Here is a 23,341-nt window from a genome sequence, read left to right as displayed (position 1 = left end):
TTAGAAACTTCCTTTTTCCCAAACATTACTGTCCCATTCCATTGATTCCTCCCCAACCCATAGAAATCATTTTCTTAACAAATCACTATAGTCTAGCAAAAACACATCAACAAAAAGAAAGGATTCATTCAAAAGATGGTGCATGAGCTGCATTTTATAGGAAAAGATAGACTCTCTGAGGTGGAGTTGAGTAGAGGGCTCTAAGTATGTATGATGGTCACTGCAAAGACACTGGGATGGGAAATGGAATATCACATGTGAGGAGCAGAGAGAAAGCCAGTAGGATTGTAACAGAGAGGATGGAAGGATGTCCAATGAGGCTGGAAAGTTAGGTTGTAAAGAACTTTAAAAACTAAATAGAGGAATTTATATTTAATCCTAGAGGCAATAGAAAGTCTCTAAAGTTGGCTGAGCAGAGAAGTCATGATCAGATTTGTATGTAAGAAAAACTATTGTGGCAGCACTATATAGGATGGACTGAAGTGGTAAGAAATTTGGAATAAAGAGACCAATTAAGAGGTCATTGCAATAATCTAGATGAAGGGTTATGGAAGCCTGATATAAGGTAGTAACTATGTGAGTGGAGAGACAAGATTGGATAGAAGTGATATTTTGAATGTAGAAATGGAAATACAAATAAAAATGAACACAATGTGGTTTGGGGAGGGAGGAGAAGGATGAGGGGAGTATATGTATGTATATAGTACCTTCAATGTGCCAGGAATTATACTAAGCCGAGTTGGGAGGAATTAGGAAGGGCTTCATTAGTAAGTGGTGCTTAAGCTAAATCTTAAAGGAAAAGATGGATTTTCATAGGTGACAGGAAGGGGAAGAGTACATTCCAGGCATGGGGAAAGTCAGTGCAAAGGCACAGAAATGTGTAATATCTGTGGAAGAGTGCCAGTATAGCTGTTACAGAGGGAGGGGAGCTGAGCAATATGTAAGAAAAGTAGATTAGAAAAGTAGGAAGGGATTAGATTCCAAGGAGATTTAAATGTCAAACGGAGAAGTTTATATTTGATCCTAGAGGCAATAGGGAACCACTGTAGTTTGTTGAGCAAGAAGGTTATGTGATTAGACATGCATGTTAGGAAAAATCACTTTGGCAGCTGTGTGGAGAATGGATTGGAGGGGGGTGAGACTTGAGGCAGGAAGATAAAACAGGAGGATATTGAAATAGTGTGGGCAGAAAGAATAAGGGTCTGAACTATGGCCTCCATGTGAGTAAGGAAAAGGGGTTGTATATGAAAGATGTTCTGGAGATAGAAATGACAAAATTTGTCAGCGGAATGATATGTGAGATGAGAGAATGAGAGAGTGAAGAGATGAGGAATTGTGAGTTACATCAAGTTTGCAAACCTGATGCCAAGAAGGCTGATAGTACCCTTGACAGTGATAAAGAAGCTCAGAAGACGAGTGGGTTTGGAGGAAAATATAATGAGTTTTGTTTTGGACATATTGAGCTTGAGATGCCTATGGGGGAGTTAGTCATAAATGTCCTAAAAGCAGTTGGTTATGTAGTACTGAGCTCAGGAGAGAGACAAGAATTGTATATATAGATCTGAGAGTCATGCATGAATATGATAACTGAATCTATAAAAGCTGTTAATGTTGGTAAGAAAGAATACAGAGAGAAAAGAAAAGAAGGCCCGAAGGTAGAAAAAGAGAATGGTCAAGGATGAGGAGGATGGGAAGAGTACGTAGTGATATATAGTGTACATCGCTGTATACTGATAGTGACATACTGAATAATATTGTGTTTTGTAATTGAAACTGCTTCCTTCTTTCTTCTGCTACTAGCATATAATGTACTCAGCAGAAAAGAGATAGTGCAAGCTCGTTGAGAGGGGTTGATATCTTATGGCCCTTTGTATTTCCAGATCCTTCTGAGGGGCCCAATGCCTAGCAGATAGCAATAAATGGGTTTGTTGTTTTTGTGTTGGTGACTATAATGATTATCACTGTCTCATTGTCTTCCTGAGACAGAATGGAATCGCCTCATCCTCTTAAAATGGAAAGCTATTCATGAATAATCTCTATTTTACAAATAGATGAGATAATTTTAGTTTATGGTTTCTTATGAACATTATATATTAGTTGCCATTTACAAATGACATGTTGGTTTATAATGAATATGTCTGAACTTCACCAGTCTTGTCTTTCATAGTAAGAAACTAAAATCTGTATGGATAAGGGAAGAATTTAGAAACAAAGAAGATATAGAGAGCATTAAAAATGTGAAATAGATAATTTTGATTATATAAAATTAAAGTTTTTTCACAAACAAAACCAATGCAACCAAAATTATAAGGAAAGCAGAAAACTGGGAGAAAATTTTTTGCAACAAGTATCTCTGACAAAGGTCTCATTTCTCAAATATATAGAGAACTGAGTCAAATTTATAAAAATACAAATCATTCCTCAGTTGATAAATGGTCAACAGATATGAACAGGCAGTTTCAGACAAAGAAATCGAAGCTCTCTATAGTTGTATGAAAAAATGCTCTAAATAACTATTGATCAGAGAAATGCAACTTCAAATAATTTCACACCTGTCAGAGTAGCTAAGATGACAAAGAAAGGAAAATGTTGGATGCTGTAGGGGATGTGGGAAAACTGGGACACTAATGTACTGTTGGTGGAGTTGTGAAGTGATCCAACTATTCTGGACACCAATTTAGAACTATGACCAAAGGGTTATAAAACCATGCATACCTTTTGATCCAGCAATACCACTGCTGGGTCTATATCCCAAAGACATCCAAAAGAAGGGGAAAGGACCTATTTGTACAAAAATATTTATAGCAACTCTTTTTATGGTGGCTAACAATTGCAAATCAAAGGTATGTCCATCAATTGGGGAATAGCTGAACAAGTTGCTGTATATAATTGCAATGGAATATTATTGTGCTATAAGAAATGGCAAGCAGGATGATTTCAGCAAAACCTGGAAAGACTTTTATGAACTGATGCATGGTGAAGTAGACAGAACCAGTAAAATGTTATACTCAGTAAAAGCAACATTGTTAGATGAAGAATTGTGAATGACTTCGCTATTAGCAGCAATACAATCCCAAAGGACAATGATGAAGCATACTATCCATCTCCAGAGAAAGAATTGATATTGATTGAATACAGACTGAAGCATGCTATTTTCACTTTCTTTCTTTCATGTTTTTCTTTTATTTGAATCTTCTTATACAAAATAACTAATATGGAAATGTTTTACATAATTGAACATGTATAACCTATACCTGATTGACTACCATCTCAAGGAGGGGCAAAGGGAGGAAGGAAAGGATAGAATTTGGAACTCAAAACTTTAAATAAAAATGTTTTAAAAAATAAGGCTCATTAGGAACAACAAAAAACAAATGAAAATCTGTCAATCATTCAAATGCTAACTTCTGTAATCAAATAGCTTGTTTAAAGGGTAAACCTAAGACAGTACATTTGTTCATTGTTCCTTGCTGTAGGCAAATCTTAGAGTTTCAAAGCCATATAAAATTGAATAGAATATTTGAACAAAACTTCTTTTCCTTAAATATTTAAATAAATGTTGATGGTATATTCTATTTTTTGAGGGCATATGAAAGCCAAATTTTCACTGGGAAAGAAAATCCGATTAATTGAGTTAATTGTCTGAATATTTTGGCTTAAAGCTTTATCCAGATAACCCTAAATTTATTTTATTCTAATCATGCAGATGTAGCTCTTGAATAATTTTACAAATGGTATAGCTAAAGACCAAGCTGGGACTAATCTCCATAAAAGGGATATATCTACAGTAATAGAGAAACAGTAAATAATGGCCCTGTTTACAGTTTTATTGTGAAGAACAATCACTATTTAGCTTAAGAAACTTTGCCTTCCTGGGAACTTTCATTCTGCAAAAATATTGACTGAAGGTGGGCCTTACTTAAACAAAATGAAATTCCTACACCCTTGTGAAAGAAGGAGACATTACTGCGAGGAAAAATCATGGTAATAAATTAGGAGACTTCAGTTTAAGTTAACATTGTTAGATGACAATTAATAAACATGACTTTAATCAATGAATTTGCTAATATTTGTTCCCAGTTTACAATTTCTATTCAAGTCATTAGCTATAACACACACAGGAGAATAAAATTCTCCAAGACACATAAATGGTATCTCATCAGTAGAGTTTTTAGAAAGCTTTTCATAATCATTTTTCTTCCATCAGAAGAAATAGCATTAACGTTGCCAATTTGAAAGAGTACACCATGGGTTTTTCAGCACAGGAACACACAATGGCCATGGGTATCTGAGAATTTTACCAGATTTTCTGTAGCCCCCTATTGCCCTTATATAAAACATGAAATGTAAAAATAGGGTAAAAGACAAGGATAATGTATCAGTGTAAGGAAAAAAAACAACAAAATTTTCAAATAATTAGAGATATCCTAAAGCTGAATGGGCTACCTCGGAAGGTTTCTCCCTTAACTAGAGATCTTTAAGTTAAGGCTAGATGGCCACTTGTCAGAATTATCATAGAAGGGATTATTTTTCAAGTGTGTTTTTGAAGAGGACCAAAATTACATCACTATGTTGGAGACAAGGTACAGTGTGTCTTGACTGGGCCTGATCAGATCAATATGAGCTTCGAATTCTCTATCACAGGTCAGTCACAAATAGTTGCTATGAACATTTGGAGTGGAGTTGTCTCTAAATTTGCCCATCATTTGCATAGGTTGGACTAGATGGGTTTTGAGGATCCTTATAATTCCGAAATTCTGTGTCATTTTGCAATTATAAATTTCTTGGTCTTTGTTCCCTTCGATTTCTCTGTAGCATTTGATGCTACTGAATGTAACTTCTTTCTGGCTATTTTAATTGCCCTTGGCTTCTGGGTCAATTCACACTATTCTGGCTGCTCTTCTGGATGCCAGCTAAAGAACAGACCCCTCAAATGGGATCTCTTGGGGCAGGGACAGCTCTGTGTCCAATTTCAGCAGGAAGTAGCTATAGAAGAAGAGACCTTTGCCCTTTACCCCAAGGGATTTTGGGGCCCATTCATTTGAGAGGGAATGATGGGGTGCTTGTGCTCAAGCCCTACCATAAGATATTGTTTTATGTACTTGTTTTGCATTATCCCTGTCACACTGTTGTACAGTTCTGTTGATACCTGTTGCCCCTAAACTCCCATTGACCTATGTGGTAGCCATGAAAGATCTTGGGGCCGAATTAATGTTAATACCATTTGAAGCTCTTCCCACCACATTAATAGGACCATGTGACCTGTCTGAGTCACATGAGTTTGAGTCACATGAGTGTGTGGTGGGAGGAGCTTGCTGAATGAGTGGAGAAGGAAGGGGTGGAGCAGAACTGGGAGGAAGTGAGACAGGGCAGTCAGAGCTGGGAGGGAGAGAGACACAGAACACAGAGGGAGTAATTTGCCCTTGTTTGTGGGAAGGCCCTAGCAGAGGGAAAGCTTGGGGATGGTGGCGCCCATTTCTTTACTGCTAGGATGGATTTGGCTTTCTGGTGTTTGAATAAATGTTTGGTTTCCCCTTCAACGGAGAGAGTCTGTTATATTTTGCAATTCAGAATTATGCCAGCATATTCATAGCAGCTGTAGCCACTGTGAGTGTCACTACTCATGGGGCTGCAGGTACTTACCAGTTGGGTGATCCCTGGCAAGTCAGTTAACCTTTCTGAACCTTGGTTTCTCATTTCTAGCATAGGGATGATAAAGCTGTAGAAATGACATCATAGAATTTGTGAGAATTAATGGAAATATATATATATATATATATATATATATATATATATATATATATACATATACACATATATATAAAGCACTTTGGAAACCTCCAAGTACTATGTAAATGTCAGTTATTAAAATGTCCAAAACTGAGCTCATAATGTTTTTCCCAAACCTGTTCCTTCCTGGTTTCTACTAATTGCACCACAATTTGACTGGTCCCTCATGCTCCTAACCTTGGAAGCAGCAGAATTAATAAGGAACAAGTTGTCTTTCTAATTCTTTGAAAATTATTTGCAGAGCTAGCACTAGAGCTCGTTAAAATAACTAGGTAGTACAGTGAATAGAACCCTGGACCTGGAGTGGAGAAGACCTGAGTTCAAATCTGGCCTCAGACACTTAATAGCTGTGTGATGCCGGGGAAGTCACTTAATATGTTTCTACCCCAGTTTATACATCTGTAAGTTGGGAATACTAATAACCCCTACCTCCAATGGTTGTTGTGGGGATAAAAAAAATAATATTTGTAAGGCACTTTGCAAAGTGCTCAAAGTGCTATGTAAATGTGATGATGATGATGATCATGGGTGACCGCGGAGGACTCAACAAACAGAAGGGCCTGTTGAGGAATTTTCAATATTCCTTTTAATAAATATTCCTTTTAACACCAGAACACGCCCCTCTCCATGTAAATATTTGCTTTATAATTTATCAGTCTAGTTGCCTGTGTCATAGTTGAGATTCAAGACCTCTAGGGGAACCATTTTCAAATATAGATGAGTCAAAACCCCAAACTTTGCCTAGGCTGAACAAATGTCCCATCCAGGCTTTATATCTCTGTCTACTTCCCTCAGCCTCCAATCAGTGGCCAAGTTCTGCCCATTTTACTATGTAGTATTTCTTCTATGTATCCCCTGCTTTTTTGTTTTTTTTTTTCCCATTTCTACTGCTACCACTTTGATGAACACCTCCATTTCCTCTATCCTGGACCATTTACAGTAGCCTCCTAACTATTTTCTTTATCTTGAGTCTTTCCAATTCCACTGTTTTCTGTCAAATAAACTTTCCTTATTCACAGCTGTGAGCCCATCATTTTTTATACAAAGCTGTGTTCACACTTCTTTGCTCACAGTCCTCTAGCAATGCTTGTGTAAAATCATAGAATCATAGATGTAGGGCTAGAAGGGGTTTTAGAGGTCAACTAAGTCAATTACTGACTCAGTGCATCTGCAAGAGTGTGCCACAACACACTAATTTGCCATGAGTTTCCCTAAAGGTTCCATGAATTGCATGGAGTTTATACCTGCAAATACGATACATGCTAGAATATCCCAACTCCCTCTAACAAGGGAGTACACAACAAATAGAATATCCCAACACTAGAGTAGTATATCATGATTCTTCAAGAAAAAAATAGTACTATGCCAAGGACAGAAAAAAGATTGATAAATACTGGGATAGCCTAAATTCCTAAGCTTGATATTGAAAAGCTTCCACAATCAGTAGGCATATCTTATCTCTAGTTCTAGATACTTTTGGGGGAGGGGATGGTGGGAGCTGTCTATTATTTATCCAGGCCTGATAAATATTGAGTGAGTTTTGTTAAATGTTGACTGAATAAGAAACTCCCAGTCTAGGTTTTCAAGGAAAACAAAAACCTCAATCCAGGGCTAAAGTTAAAGCTAACTTTTTTTTTTTTGATAAATACTAAATTGGTAAAAAATAAGTTGTCTTTCTAATAATTTGAAAACATGTAAAAAAAATAGGAGTGGGAAATTTAGAATGAAGACTGGACATTCCTTTATTTTAAGTAAGTATTCTGCTGTGGAGGAAATAAAAATATCACTTCAATTACCATGATGGGGTGCAATGTAAGGAAGTGTAATTCACTCCATGGAACACTAATGATCTGAAGGAGTTAGTGTAGGATTCAAAATTGCCTACTTGTTTCAATTGACTTATTGCAGTTCTCAGGTCAATGATTTTGTCTGTGTGAATGATCTGGGTTACCAATTTCTCTGAACATTTGGCCCTTACAGAGAGGAAGAACAAGAGGAATATCATTAAGACATTGGCAATATGTTCCCAATAGATAAAGATGAGCCTGTAGAAATTGTCTACAAATGTTCATCATCAGTCAATAGAAACAAAAGGATGAAACTTGTTAGGTCAATGATTCTTGTGACCAGATCAATTCGTGCATGAGTCTCTTTTAGAGAACCTTTCCTCCTTCTCCACTATGAATTCCAGAATTAATCAGTGGCTCAAGATTCAGTGATGTCAATCTTTTGTCAGCCTGATGGCTTCCTCATTATTTCCTGTGAAAACAAACAAAAGGGAAGATAAGTTCCTCATTGGACACATCTTCTCCCCTCTCTCCATGTGTGTGTGCATATATAAAAACTGCAGTGTGTATTTCTATATGTATGCATATGTGCAATGTAGATCCACAAATATGCACTGCATTATATGTCAACACCATGTATGCATATGCATACACATTATTCATGTAAGTGTAAATATAATGTACATACACACACACATCACACTTGTATACGTGCGTATATACATATACACATAAATATGTATGTATATGTGTTTGTTCATACTATACACGTGTTTGGGAGGAGCACTAGAGGAAAGCAGGTGCATTTTACACTAGATACCTGAGATTAGACCAGGCAGTATTCAGAAGCTCTTAATGGGACTAGAACAAAAAAAGCTGAAAGAGTGTCAAAAAGAGGGTAAACTATTAGGTGCCATCCTCAGTCCCCTCCCTCAAGGGAGTATACAAAGATGTTTAAGAAAAGAATATCTGCCATATTTACTCACAGAAACTTCATAGGTCTTTTTGGTCTGATATTTATTTCCCTACTTAAATTTGCTTATCTCAATCTGTCTTGACTGTTTGTTGATCTTCCCTAGGGCAGATAGAGAGGCTTAGGGAAGGTAGGTATTATATCACCCTCTCCTCTATCACTGCAGGGTCTGTCACAGGTTTGTGCTGCCTTCATTTCCACAAGGCATAAGAATCTATTCACATCTTCTTTTGGAAAGTTTTTTTTTTTTCCCTTGCTTTAACCAAATCCCCAAGAAGCAACTATTACATGCACTGCAAGCATTCGCTCTCCAGCAAAACTCCAGAACAAAACCTTCTTTTAAAAACTAATGAATATAAATACCATCTTTATCATTTAATTGGACGGGGTATCTTCAGAGAAGTTTCTAAAAGCCAGCAAGAATCACATGAAAAATCTAAAAACCATTTTGCTGATTTATTCTTTAATTCACTTCAGTGACTATATTTAAACAGGAAGACTTTTCCATTCCCAAATGCACACTAGAATTGATCAAACGTGGGAATTAATTGATAATATCACAGGACTACCACAGTCAAACTAAATTCTTTTAAAGAGTTTAAAAACCTCACCATAAAATTAGATTATCTCAGTGCAACAGTAAGCTTTCTCTTTTCTTTATATCTCATTCCCTTGACCAGTATGTGGCGCTGTCTCCTGTAAAAAACTTCCTCCTAAATTTTCAGAAGCTTGTCTCCAAAACTGTGTTGGTATTTAAAGAGCCTAATGTATATGTCAGTCAGTTTTAAAATATCAAAAAAATAAAATAAAATAAAATCAGCATTTGGTTCCTTTATCAAGACACATTTAAACTACCATAATAGTACTTTGTCATTTTATATGTTAATTAAAAATTAGAAGATAAAAAGATTAGATCATTCAATTGGAACTATATAGCAAAGGCTAAAAAAGAGTGACCTGTTTCCATATAGTTCCAACCAAATTTTAGGTGGCAAGACGGACAGAAAGTAAAAAAAAAAAAAAATGAAGACTCTAACAATTGAATGAAATCCCATAAAAAGTTCATGCATCTTTTTTTGATTTAGGTCTTATGTTCCTTTTCAGTGTGTTAGTAGCTTAATATACATTTAGGTTGATTCATGACCTCAAAACATATGTTTGTATGCAACTACATAAAATTTTAGTCACTAATGGGGCTTAAAATGCAGCTGTTAATTCTTCCTATTTTAATTGCTTGTTAACACCTGCATATTTACTAAAACATTTTTTCATATCTATGGGATTATGTATTATATACTGATTATCCTGGAAATTTATGATTATTTACTGTAATTTCTTTCTTTCTTTTTGAATTTGGGTTTGAGAGGTTTCTGCATTTCTTAATCTCCTTGTCAGGGCAAATGTCCTAGCGAGTTGAGTTTTACTAGCACTGAACAGCAAGCCTTTTGTATGTTCACAAACACGGGCCTCACTTGCTGCGTCCAGCAGCTGTTATGCTGAGACTCTGAAGTCGGCAGAAGTTAACACACAGAAATACTACAAGACTGAGCATGGAAAATAAAAATTCATGTTTTAAACTGATGAAGTCTGTAAGAAAGACCTTTTAAATCTTCACAAATTTTCAAAATTTTGTGGTAAGAAATGAAACATTAGAAATTGCTTAGGCTGGAATAGGGGATATATTTCATACATAACAGTAACTGAGTAAGTTTGATAGCACCGAGCACCTTATGTAGAGTGAACACTCAATAAATATTCGTTGAATATTCAAATGAAAGAAAGAATGAATAATGACGAGGGTATGGTGGTGGTTGGGGAGCTCAAATTTAAAGATATGTTTGAAATGATTTCAAGAATTCATGTTTTATAGAATTGGGGAAACAGTTGAAAAGGATAAATGAATTTGGCCAACAAAAATTTAAATTTTTATTTCTCTATTTTAGTATTTTGATTACCTGGTAAAATGAAACACAGACAATAAATTTTGAGCAAAACCCCAGGAAAAATATGTGAATGATAGTAAAATTCCTTCCAGATAGTATAAACTGCCAATGGATTTTTAAAATCTCATTTAACAATAAGAGATGTAGCATGGTATAGTGGATAGAAAGCTGGCCTCAGAGCCAAGAAGACCTGGGTTCAAGTCCTACCTCTTAACTTAAACCTATTGGCTATGCGACTGGGCAAGTGACAGTCTCTCAGTGCTTGATCTAGGTGATTCTAATACTATAAATTGCAGAGAGTTCCCCATGCCAATGAAATCAGAGATCCAGCCCCTATCACTATTTAAGAAGAGAACCTACCTGTGTCCAGTTCAACTCTTCCCTAATCTAAGTAGCCAGCAGTATAAAGTGGAGAAACACTGTACATTTTTCCCAGAAAGGGTTTGTTTTTCTTTTGGTGGGTGTGTTAAGTATCACATACTAAAAGTGTTATAACTAATAACATAGTGTGCTTAGTAAAGGGATGCATTCGATAAATAAAAAAATGTTACAATTAACATTGCATTTCTTCTATATATGTGTACACATATATGCACATACATGTATATAGTATATGTGCACGCATATACACGCACACACACGGATGTGTGTATGCATATACATGTATACAGCACACATTAACATGATTTTGGGGGAACCTTATATATGTATACATATATACATGTGTGTCATATATGACATATACACATGTATATATTTACAGTGATTTAATGAGGTAGTTACTCATGATAGAAAGTTACTCATGATAAAAAGTAACTATTTGTATGATGCTGGTTCATGAAAACCCTGTGGAGTAAGTGGCACAAAAATATAGGTCATATTTCTACCCTTAGTAATGTTGTAAAATCTACAAACCAGATACATTTTCATGTTTGTTAGGTGTTTAAAAGAATCCCAATAACACATTTCCAATTTTATATTCCTTTCGATGGTTCAACTTTTCCCTAGATTGGGCTCCCAATTAATTTTACTCTGTGTTTATATGAATACAAGTCACTCCCTGAGCTTAATAAAGGTTATGTATTCGAAATGAGAGGTCTTGGAAAGGAAACACAAATCTAGATCTAGATACATACATATAATATACACATGCATATGTGTATACACACGTTCTATGTGTATATACATGTATTTACATACACATATGGAAATAACTACTTTGAGACCATGAAAGATTCTTTCCCTAGTCATGAATCTTGATGACCACTGTCCAGGAAACATTTCATGTTGAAACTTCCTAAATAATCAGCATTTTTACATCACTCAGAGTTTATATGCCAGATATGGGGAGATGAGGTGGCCTATATTCCGAGGAATAAACTACATTTTTTCCCTTGAATGTTAAAAAAGGAGGCGAAATCTGAGTGGTACCTGAAACGTCTAGTTGTCAAATCATTGGAATTTGCATTTGGGAGTGTAGGAGGATGCTGGGCTTGGATTGGATATTTTCATTTGGTGCTCTGTCTCTGCTCAATCTAATACTGATTGCCACTGTCTGAAACATATCTATTCCCATTTGGACCAAAGAAGGAAGATTAGGGAAAAACTGTCAAAATGTAAATTGCATTTTTAAGAAATTTCTCATTCTAAGGAAGACACAGAAACTAAACTCATTTTGGGGTCTGAGAAAATCCATTTTGGTCTTTGTAATCAGTCCAATTTGGCAACATGTCCTGATTTTTCAGTACCTTTGGAGGAACTCTCTTCCCACTCTGACATGGACATTAATTAGTGGGAAAAGGAGGCTATTCCAACCTAGATTCATATATACCAATCAAAGAAAATTATTCCATTCAGATTTCTACACTTGGAAGAATGCGTTCTCTTTCCCCAAGAGAAATGTCCTCACTATATCCAACTCTCCAACCTTCCTATGTGCAAAATTAACATTTAATCATTCCATATGAGAAATCAGCTGAAATATTTTTTGAATGCCAGTCTGTATATCCTTAGTATAAACTAAAATATAAGTTCCATGGAGGCATGGAACATGTCTTAATCTTTTCATGTGTCTCTCATAGTAGCTAGCACAGTGTCTTGTACAAAGTTGGTGCAAATATTTGTCAAATAAGTGAAAACTTTCTTCAATATTTACTGAAATATGACATTAGAATGAGCATTAACAAGGTTTTGTCCTCTTAATAAAATCTGAAATTGGTTGGACGATGAACATTTTAATGTTAAAAAATCTACTGAATGCCTCTATTTATATACATATGTTAATTTTAATGGAATGTTTGATCTAAGCCATAAAAGACAATTAGATTGAAGTTTCTCTTCTACCTTTAATGGAGTCCAGGAAACCTAAGTGATACATTTGTCAAACAAAATGGACATTGGATGCCACCTAATTCTTAGACTATTATATTTTATGTTGCCTCTGAAACCCTAAACAAGATGAGCCAAGAACTTTGGTGACAATTTGTTTTTTAAGTTAAATTTGGTGAAAATTATTTTCTCTTTGATATCCATACATTAATGTATTATTTTTCATTTACTTATACCAACAGAGATCAAGTCAACTAGATTAATTTCTACTCTGGAAAAATCTAAGCCACAAGGTTCAAGTTAGTGTTTGAGAAGTAGAATGTCTTATACATTTCTTTACATGCTGTAGAACTTTTCATTCCACCATTAGTAAGACAGTAATACAAAAATGGAGAAGTGATAGATTTACGGGGCAAAATGAGACACTGACATTTTTGTATATGACTAATGAGGCAGCTAGGTGGCTCAGTGGCTAGAGTCCTGAACCTGAGTTCAAATCTACCCTCAGACAAGTGTCATTGTGTGACCATGGCCAAAGAAGTATTTATTAAGGAGTAATTAAGTGCCTACTATGCGCACTGTGCTAAGTGCTCTACAAATATCTCATTTGATCCTCACAACCTTGAGAAGTAGGTGCTATCATTATCCCCACTTTATAGCTGAGGAAGCCGAGGCAGACAGGTTAAACGACTTGCCCAGGTTACAGTTTCTGAGGCCAAGTTTGAACTTAGATATTCCTGATTCTAGTCCCAGTTCTCTATGCCTGGCGATCCCCAGATGGAAGTCAACTTAACCTCTATCTGCCTAGACTCCTTCAATTGTAAAATGGTGTTATGATAGCACCTGCATCCCAGGATTGTTGCAAGGCTAAGTGAGATAATATTTACAAGCATTTTGCAAACCTTAAAGCTCCATGTAAATTGTTTTATTGCTATTAATTTGTTTTGCCTGACTATGAATATTTGCTAGAGGGAATTTGTTTCTCTCGCTCTCTCTCTCTTTTTTTTTCTTTCTGGGGGCTATGTACAGTAGGAGGGAGAGAAAATAGATTTCTGTTCAATTTTTAAATGTTAAAAAATAGAGAAATGGAGAGGTGGGTGCTATATATATGGAATGTTACATGCACTTTCAGATGAAGATGCTGTATTATTAGTTTTGCTTAATTGCTTTGCTTTGTTCCAAGAGACCCTCCATAGAGTGGGGTTAATCTATAAATGTGTGTAATGCCAAAACAAAACATATCAATGCAACTTTAAAAAAATCGAGAGGTGTATAATTTACATTTCTCAGACCTCTTTTTTGTTGTGTCAAGATTTGCTATTTCCTACTGCAACACAGTTTGCCCGTGTGGTAGTGCTAGGGTTTCATGTACACAGTACAAGAGGTATAAATCTTAAATGTTGACTGAATTGACTATCCTTTTTGCTTCAGATTTCATTTAAACTACAATTAAAAATGAATCCAATGGGAAAGTGCCCTATAATTCATTCTGTAAATCATGGTGAATGGTGTATAATTACACTGATAAATAAAAGTCAATACAATTTGCAGTATCATGTCCAATGTAGTCTAACATATTTCATCAAAAGTTCTACTTAGCAGAAATTCGTGGTTTCTTTCTTTTTTGGCTTATTATAAAATGGATGTATAAAATGAACTTATTTAAGTATAAATGTGTCAAATGAATTTATTCATGAAGACAAATGTGCTATAAAACATGCATAAGCACACATCTTTAAAATAAGGTACAGGAATCCATTCAAATGTTTACAAGCTTTTGCTAAAAGCTCAGAATGCTCGAAATTTTCACAAATATTTATATCTCTCTCTGCTACAGTCATGTTATGAAATGTAAAATTATGAATTAAAGTTACATTAAAAATGTAGGCATAATAAAAACCTCTGATTCTACCAAAAGGTGCTACTAGTATAACTTTACATCTAAGAACATACATATTCGAAGTTTGCTTCATGTTTCATGAAAATATTTTAGTAATTAAAAAAATGAAAAGACAATAAAACTTACAACAAAACATAAGAGTTTCACAACATTAACAAGATCAAGTGACACAAATAATGTCTTTATACATTTCTCTATAAGCTACCCAACTTTAGACTGTGCTTTTATGCACCATAATTTTCAACAGAAATGATATTATTATCCAGTTAAATAGGATTTCAATTGTAGATTTGCGGGGCTCTAAAGAAAATCATTGAGTCGAATCATTTCATTGAAATCTTAGCTGGAAATTCCTTTTTCTTCCTAAATAGGGAGTTGTTGGGCCTGATACCGTGGATTCTTTAATAAAGTCAAAGCTGTTGATTTTGTAATTCCCTTTACTACACATATGGACAAACACATGGGTGAGTTACCGGAACAATTGATTGACAATGTGTATATAGATATTTATGTTAGATTACCTACTTGAAGAAAGACAGCATGTTATAGCTATATTAAGATGCTAATGAGATGTTTAGATATCACAATGATTGAAGTAAAAGTATAGAAAATATGGCAAACTAGTCAAGAGATAGGATGTATTCAGTCTGAATGGACTAATTAGGAAAGCATCTATCAAATAATCAGCATATGTTTATTTAGTCCTTCCTATGTTCCAGGCATTGTTATAGACTCTGGAGAGACAAAGATGAAAATGAAATTGTCCCTGACCTCAAAGAGCTTAGGTTCTATCTGGATAAATGAGATATTCATATCTAAGCATTTGAACATTGTAAGCTAAATTCCCTGTGCATAGACATGTATATTTCTATATAGAGGGATTGGTCTGCCTAGGTATGTTCATATTAGAATGTACATGTATTTGAAATGTAAGGGAGTATTGGTGTCTGAGTACCTTTACTTTTCAGTATAAGTATACGTGAGTACATAGCTAATCAGATTTTTAAAAAATCATATATATATATATATATATATATATGAAATAGAACACATTCTCTGAAGATAGCTCTCTATATACTCTCAAACACTCAATACTTTTCCTACCTGCCAGAACACTTAGAGTAATAATAATGACCTAGAATTTTAAAGTTTTCAAAGTAGCATGTGTACACATGTCTACACACATGTAACATATCACATATTTTATATATACATATAACATATTACACATATATGCTCATTCGAGTATGTATACATACATATATATTTATATATGTATACATATATACATACATACACATATATAAGTATACATATATACATACATATATATGTATGTATGTATGTGTGTGTATATCTATCTATCTATCTATCTATCTATATATATATACACCATTTGAGCCTTAAAACAACTCCATTAGGAAGGTCATGATACTATTTTCTTTGTAAAGATAGGGATACTGAGTCTTAGAAATATAAAGTGATTTTTCCAATATCTATGGTAGGTTTAGAAACCATGCCTTCCCATATACAAGGCCAGTGGCACTGGATCTAAAAGGTCATGCTGACGTCAGGGTACTATGAAAGATTATAACATCAAATAGTTTTGAAATTATTCATTTTAGCTACTAGTCATATCTTCCACATAATCATATAGAAAAATCAGTAAAGACCATTTTTATGTATAATGGTTCATCATCAAAAAATAGAGAAGTTTACAGAAAAGGATAGAATAATGAAAGATGATCCAAACAAGTGGTTAGTTTTAGTGAAATAAACATTGGAGTAGGAGTCAGGAGATTTTAATTCTGGTTTTGGTTCAGCCCCCAGTCAACCTTGAATAAGTCATGTTTCTGGGCCTCCATTTCTGCATCTGTAAGATGAAGAGGGTGGCACAGATGATTTAATATCATACCCCAACTACAAAATCAGTAGGATTGCAGTGGAGTTACCAGGAAAACAAAAACATGAGAAAGGTTGTTGGGGGATGTGTCCTATTCTCAAGCTGGGAAGTTTCTTTTGTGGGACCAATTACCCACCCTTGAATGCATTATCAGAGGAATAAGTAAAATGCTAATAAAGCACCAGTGTGGATCTGTTAATAAATGTTGACCATTTTTACAGCTTATTTCTCAATAATTAAAAAAAGATTAATTCTATCTCTCTCGTCTTAGACATCCTATAATGGAGATCAGAGAATCTTTAAAACTCCATGAATATTTCTGAACCACCACCTGAGGGGAAAAAAAACAGTTGGTGATGTCTTCTCTGCTACCCCTTTCATTGAATTTAGAGTGGGAAGTCACAATTTACAGATGAGGAAAGCTAATACTCAGGTAGGTGAAGGTATTTCTCCTAGTCATAGAGGTAGTAAATAACAGAACACATTTTCAAGTTCGAATGGGGGAAGATGATAGATATATTAATGTGAAAAGCACTGAATAGAGAACCAATGAACCAGTGTGATTGACTAGGAAATGTTGTAGACTTGGAATCAGAGTACTCATGTGAGTTCAAATCCTAGTTCTTCTATTGATTTCTGTGACTTGGGCAAGTCACTTACTCTCTGGGCTTTAATTTCTTCATTTGTATGTGACCTATGAATTGGGTTTAAATCCTGGCACAGATAATTATGATTTCTCTGGGTCTCAGTTTCCTTGCGTACAAACTAAAGGGGTTGTACTAGTTCAGAGGTTTTTAACCAGGATTGTGTAAACTTAAAAAAAAAAAACTTTGATTACTTAATTTAAATAAAATTGAGTTCCTTTATAACTCTTTGTATTTTACTTTATGCATTTAAAAACATTATTTTGGGAAGGGGTCCATAAGCATCCCCAGACTGGCAAAGGGGGCCCATAACACAAAGTTAAGAATACTGGGACTAGTTGATCTCTAAGGTAACCTTCTAGATCTCAGTTCTACAAAATTCCCTTTTCATTCTTTAACATCATGTTGCTTCCCCTTTCTCTTCTCCATGACCCCTTTCCATTTCAATACTCATTATTCTGCCCTGTTCTGCTCATTGTATCTTAGGAAATGAAATTCCTGTATTACAAACTCATGTTTCAGTAAAGGAAAATCTTAGTAACCTTGCTAGGGTAAATTTGGTAGATAACTTCTGGACTTTGGGGTAATTGACTCGTCTGTAATTTCATGTAGCAGTTCCTCTGTTGCCCTTGGGGGCACCAAGTCCTTATCATCCTTTCCTGGTTTTCCTCTTGATGGGAGACCAGCCACAAGTGCCTGTTATCTGCAATACTGGATGGCAAAAGCTGAACACAAGGAAGTTGCCTGCCTATGCCTTACCTGAGGTGTGTATGTGAGGAGGAGGAGGAGGAGGAGGGAGAATGGGTGAGTCCCCAAGGTGTGTATACAGGTTTCAAAGCCGGAATGTCTGTGCAATGGAAGGAGGGTGGGTAACTTTTGCCAGTCCCTCCCTCACTTTTTTCCTTGCCCCTTTGCTTTCAGCTCGTAAGACCTGCCCAGGGACGGACAGCCCGGCCTCAACTGTCACTCACATTTCTTTCAGCCAATGGCACAGTCGCCTGTCACCCTCACCCCACCCCCTCCAGGGAGTGAGGGGAGGGGTGTGTGTTGGGGAGGGGAGGTCTGAGGGGAGTGGGGAGGGGGAGGGCGGGGGGTGAACAGAGTTGAATGATTGAACTTTCTTTTTTAGTTTCTGCAGCAGTGAGGTTCCCCTAGTAGTCCAGCACCAGACCGGTGCATAGGAGCTTATCCAGGCGTCTCTTGCTCCTTGTACTCTCCTTGTTCCCCCTCCCCACACACAAAGCGATGGTGTTAAAGGATCCAGGCGTGTTTCTGACCCTTTTCCTATGGATTACGGCTTCCTGGGGCTGCCTGGCTACAGCTGCGGGACTTGGTGCTGCCGCCCGCAAGCAGGACGAGACTCTTTCTGCTGTCAGTATTTACAGAGCCAGATGCACCTCCAGGTGCCTTAGCCTGCAGATCACTCGAATCTCAGCCTTCTTCAAGCATTTCCAGGTATGGTGAAAAAAAAAATCTCCCCACTGCCTAAAAATATTACCCTTCTCCATCTCTACCTCTAGCTCCCCGGCAGACACTTTGCCCCAACGCTGTCTATCCTCTGGTCTGTCACTTGCACTCCTCTGGATTTCCCAGCTTTGAAGGACTGGGGCGCGGGGGTGCGCTGTGAAACCATGTATGTTAGGTGGGAGTTGGAGCTTACCAAAGCCTCTTAGAAAACTTCTCGGCAAAGATCGACCGCCTGCCGGAGTCCTGCCTTGTGCAGGGTTAGCGTTCAGAAAGTGCGTACGGAGGACTTCCCCCTTCTCATCTCACCTTCACTTTGACCCTCTTCTCACCCTTAAGGGAGCCTAAAGTGGCATCTTTGGGTTGCTTTATTTGCTTGGGAAATTAAAGCTAATCCACTCCCGTCCCCTACCCCAATGCTAACTCCTCCGAGAGATTGATTGGAGATGTGTATGCAGAACTAGCTACTGATCTTTCTGGATTGTTTCTTGGGATAGTTTCCCCAAACTATTAGCGCAGTTGCCCAGAATCCCAGGGGTTAGCTGCATGTGTGGTTATTAGAAGCAGGATTGTTAGGAGGTGAGTCAGGGAGGCAGAACAGGCTGTGGCGGAGGTACCTGGGCTTCTATCTTGCAAGAAGAGGCACGAGAACCGTCATCCTTGCCTCCCTGCAGGTGCCAGGCTGGGACCAGCCCCCGCCCTTTTTTTGGCCTTCTTAGAATCACTTTGACGTTCCGCGCGGGGCAAAATACCGACTACCCGGAGGAAGATCCCGGCGCCCATCAAATGCCTGGGGCAGGGTTGTTTTTACCAATTAGCATGCATGAGTGTGTGTGTCTGTCCAGCTTCGGAGCCTTAAAGCTTTAGTCTCAAACTAATAAATGAGATGAGGCACGGGGTGAGGGAAGAAAGGGTAGTGGGGGTGGGGTGGGAAGTTGTTGGGGGTGGGTTGTGCTGCCTCTATACAAAGTCTAGATGAATCTCCAGGGAAGTAGCGTGATGTAGCAGAAAGAACATTGCGTTCAGAAGACGTGGGCTCAACCGTGTCTCTGCTACTTTTTACCTGTGTGACCTTGGGCAAGTCTCTTAACCTCTCTGAACTCCAGTTTCTTTATTTGTCGAATGAAGGGGTTGGACTAGATGACCTTTCAGTTCTTAGGCTATAATCCTTCACAGTCAATGGTGCTAGGCTCGGTACTAGGCGCTGGGAATACAAATACAATGAATGAATCAATCCTCACTAGCTCGAACAATCTCTGAAGTCCTTTCTAACTAGAGCTTATGATTTACTAGCCACGGTTTATTTGCATCTAATATTGTCATAACACACTCTCTGTCTCTTCATCTGTGCCTTCGGTCCCTTCTTCTGTGTGTGTGTGTGTGTGTGTGTGTGTGTGTCTGTCTGTCTGTCTGTCTGTCTGTGTGTCTGTCTGTCTCTGTGTCTGCGTCTCTCTGTGTCTCTCTGCGTCTCTGCGTCTCTGTGTCCCCCCCCCCCCCCTCTCTCTCTCTCTTCCTCTCTGCCTTTCGGTCTATTAGTCTTAGTCTCTGTCTCTCTCTGTCTCTGTGTCTGTGTCTGTGTCTGTCTGTCTGTCTCTCTCTCTCTCTCTCTCTCTCTCTCTCTCTCTCTCTCTCTCTCTCTTCCTCTCTGCCTTTCGGTCGCTTAGTCTTAGTCTCTGTCTCTCTCCCTTTTCTTCCCTCTTCTCCCTCCTTTAGAATGCCCAAGGAAAGGCAAGTGCTTAGCGGATGTTTTGAGGTGAGAGATCTGTAAGAGGATCATAGGAAGAACAGAAAGCCTGAGGAACCTGCTGGGAGTGGGAGGGCGAAGACTAGAAGCACATATGAGAGATGTGCATTACCAGGGGTGTCAGACCGAGGAAAACTTTGGCCAGCTGGATCCAGAAGCAGTTCCCAGAGTCCCAACTGAAATGTTGCTTTTATGAAATCATTTATCCTGGCTCATTATTTTGCTGTCCTCCTTTCATCTCCCCCTCCCCCTCCTTGTCTCATTTGCCCCATTTCACTTGAGATGCCCACCTGCTCTGTATGCAGAATTCCCCACTTGAGATAATGCTACGAATGCGTCCAGAAGTGGGAAAGCCCGGAGGTTGAGAGCCCTTTACCCTAAGTGAATGAATGAACGAATGAACGAACGAACCAACAAATTAACAGATCACTTCCCCCTCCGCCCCCTGTCCCCGCCACCAAATACTAGGGTGCAAAGTGGACTCCCTGAGGGTATCGTCAATCTGTGAAATTGCAAAGGATTTTTGAGGGTTGTATTGGAAATATGGGGAGCAGAAGGACAGGGTCAGGGATTTTCCTTAGGACTCATTTAAAATGACCCATTGACCATTGAATTAATCTGAGAGACTTAAGCCTAGGAGGGCTAGTCAAAGATGGGAACCAACCCTTGTAGTGTGTGTGTGTGTGTGTGTGTGTGTGTGTGTGTGTGTATTTGTGGGGGGGGAGGGAGGAGAGAAAGAGAGAGAGAGAGAGAGAGAGAGAGAGAGAGAGAGAGAGAGAGAGGGAGGGAGAGAGAGAGAGAGACTGTATATATAAAAAACAAAGCTTTATCATCTTACAGGTTTCCTAGTAGTTGATATGGTACTAGGATCTTCCTGAGTATATGTTCAAAGGGAGAAAAAGAAAACAAATAAAAAAAATAAAAATCAAAGCTATTTTAACCTCCATCTGCCTCAAAGTGAAACTACACAGAAGTCCTCCTGAGTGCTAAACCCTGAGCTACCTTTTATCAAAATAGAGAACATTGCCCTAGAAATGAATGACTCTCTTGAGAAGATACTTCACCTTTGTGGTTTAAACAACAGCCACCTCCTAGAGGGGAAAAAATACAAAAAAAAAAGTCTATTCCCCCAGGGGATTAGACTTTTTTTTTATTGAATTGTCAGTTGTAATTTATTTGTTTTACAGTTTCAGTGGCTAAAGAGCCAGTTTAGATCAAGCCAATTCCTAGTGAAAGGCTTTTTTTGTGGTTTCTTGGCATGATTTCTCTTCTGAAGTAAAACTGCTGACAGAATGCACATTGCCAAACAATAGTGATTACATTTTAATTAGCTGGGGTGAAATAAGCTGCAAATTACTCAGTTAGGACTTAATAACTGCTGTTTTTGTAATCAATTGCATAGCCATTCTTGGAGTTTTAACCCTAATCTGGTAATGCCTAGGTGATTTATCTAAATTACAGGGATTAAGCTCTCTTAAGATTAGAAAGGTAGCATGATCTCCTTAGGAAAAAAAAAAAAAAACTAAACCTTGCATTGTCTTTTATTGAAAGAGAGGTGGGGGTGTCAAGGTACAGCATAAGCACTACTCAATGTATGTTATTTATAGCAAGACTTCCTTTGCTTCAGACTTTTACAACCTGTTTCATCAGGAAAGGGGCCTTTTACCTGCTGGCTTAGTAGAACTCATTTTGCCATTTTCTATACATAAACTGTTGGGGGATTTTGATGGAAGAAACTTATTCTGTATGCAGGTGCACCCTGTTTCCAAAGGAGTAAACTATCTTGTATAGGAGACTTTTGTAAATGAGGAACATCTAACAGATCTCCCGCATCACATCTCTGGTCTGAGATGGATACAAAGAGATTTTATCCTAGATAAAGAAAGGGCCTATACTCTTAAATCTAGTGTTTAGAATGAGATGATTTTTAAAACTCCAGTTTTTCACATAAAAAAGCATTTCTATCTCCACATATTCAAAATATAATCACTGCACCTCTTTTAGCCTTTAGCAGTACAACAAGCATCTTTTATATTATCAACACTATTCTATTCTACATTTGCATCGATTTGTGCGAGTATTTTAACATGTTCCCTTCATCCTTTCTGCAAGGCAGGGTATTAGTAGGATGAAGCTATTGAGGTCCACTACTGTCCTCAGGGTTATATCTAATATTTTTGCTTCTTCTCTATTTTTAGTAGACCCTAGTCTGAAAATGAAATGGTTTGGAGATCAGATCTCATTACTTACTTTTCTCAACTTAAACTCTACTTTGCAAAGTGATTTCTTTACCCTCCCTTGAGCTAGAGAGTACGCTTAGGATCATCTCTATTTTATTCGTGCAGAAGGTGGGGCTCAAACAAATGAAATGATTTGCTCAAGATCACAGGGTAAGTAAATGATAGAACCAGGGTGCGAGGTCAGCTCTCCTATGCTATGCTAGGAACTTTGCGAGTGAAAGCTGAAAAGTTGAATCTCATTCTGTGGCCCAGGGAGAGGTTTTTTCTTCTATCAGCACCCCATCTATATTCCCAAAGGAAGTCCCGGGAGGAGTGGATTTGAAAAAATAAATTAGCTTGCTGATCAGAGACTAGGAATAAAGAAAGTGCCTGTTTCCCTGCCAGGACTAAGGAAAGCTTAGGGAGAAAGTGAATGGAATAATGTTGGCATATGGAGAAATAGTGGAGTCTGCAATCCTGGCCCCAGGGTTCTAATATTTGATTAGTGTTAAGAGACACTTGCTTAATGGTACATTATTCACTCCATAATGCTGATGGGTTTGCTTAGGTAGCTTATTAAAGATCAGAGGATTTTCTTTTGCAATAATTGGAAGCTGTTTATTTTGGCAAAAGACGCTGCAATGGT

At 37.4% G+C, this 23,341-nt stretch overlaps 1 protein-coding gene across 1 annotated transcript in view; it reads left to right on the top strand.

Moving 5' to 3' along the window:
* Window positions 1-18,461: 18,461 nt before the first annotated feature.
* The window catches only part of ANOS1 (anosmin 1), a 256,068-nt gene continuing 251,188 nt past the window's right edge, over window positions 18,462-23,341 (top strand). The window contains exon 1 of the mRNA XM_036746532.1: window positions 18,462-18,723. Within this exon, the coding sequence (XP_036602427.1) occupies window positions 18,514-18,723 (210 nt within the window). The 5' untranslated portion in view covers window positions 18,462-18,513. The remainder of the gene's footprint in view (window positions 18,724-23,341) is intronic.

This window comes from Trichosurus vulpecula, chromosome 2 (genome assembly GCF_011100635.1).
Source record: "Trichosurus vulpecula isolate mTriVul1 chromosome 2, mTriVul1.pri, whole genome shotgun sequence".
Taxonomy (NCBI): Eukaryota; Metazoa; Chordata; class Mammalia; order Diprotodontia; family Phalangeridae; genus Trichosurus; species Trichosurus vulpecula.
This window is presented reverse-complemented; position numbering and strand designations above follow the sequence as displayed.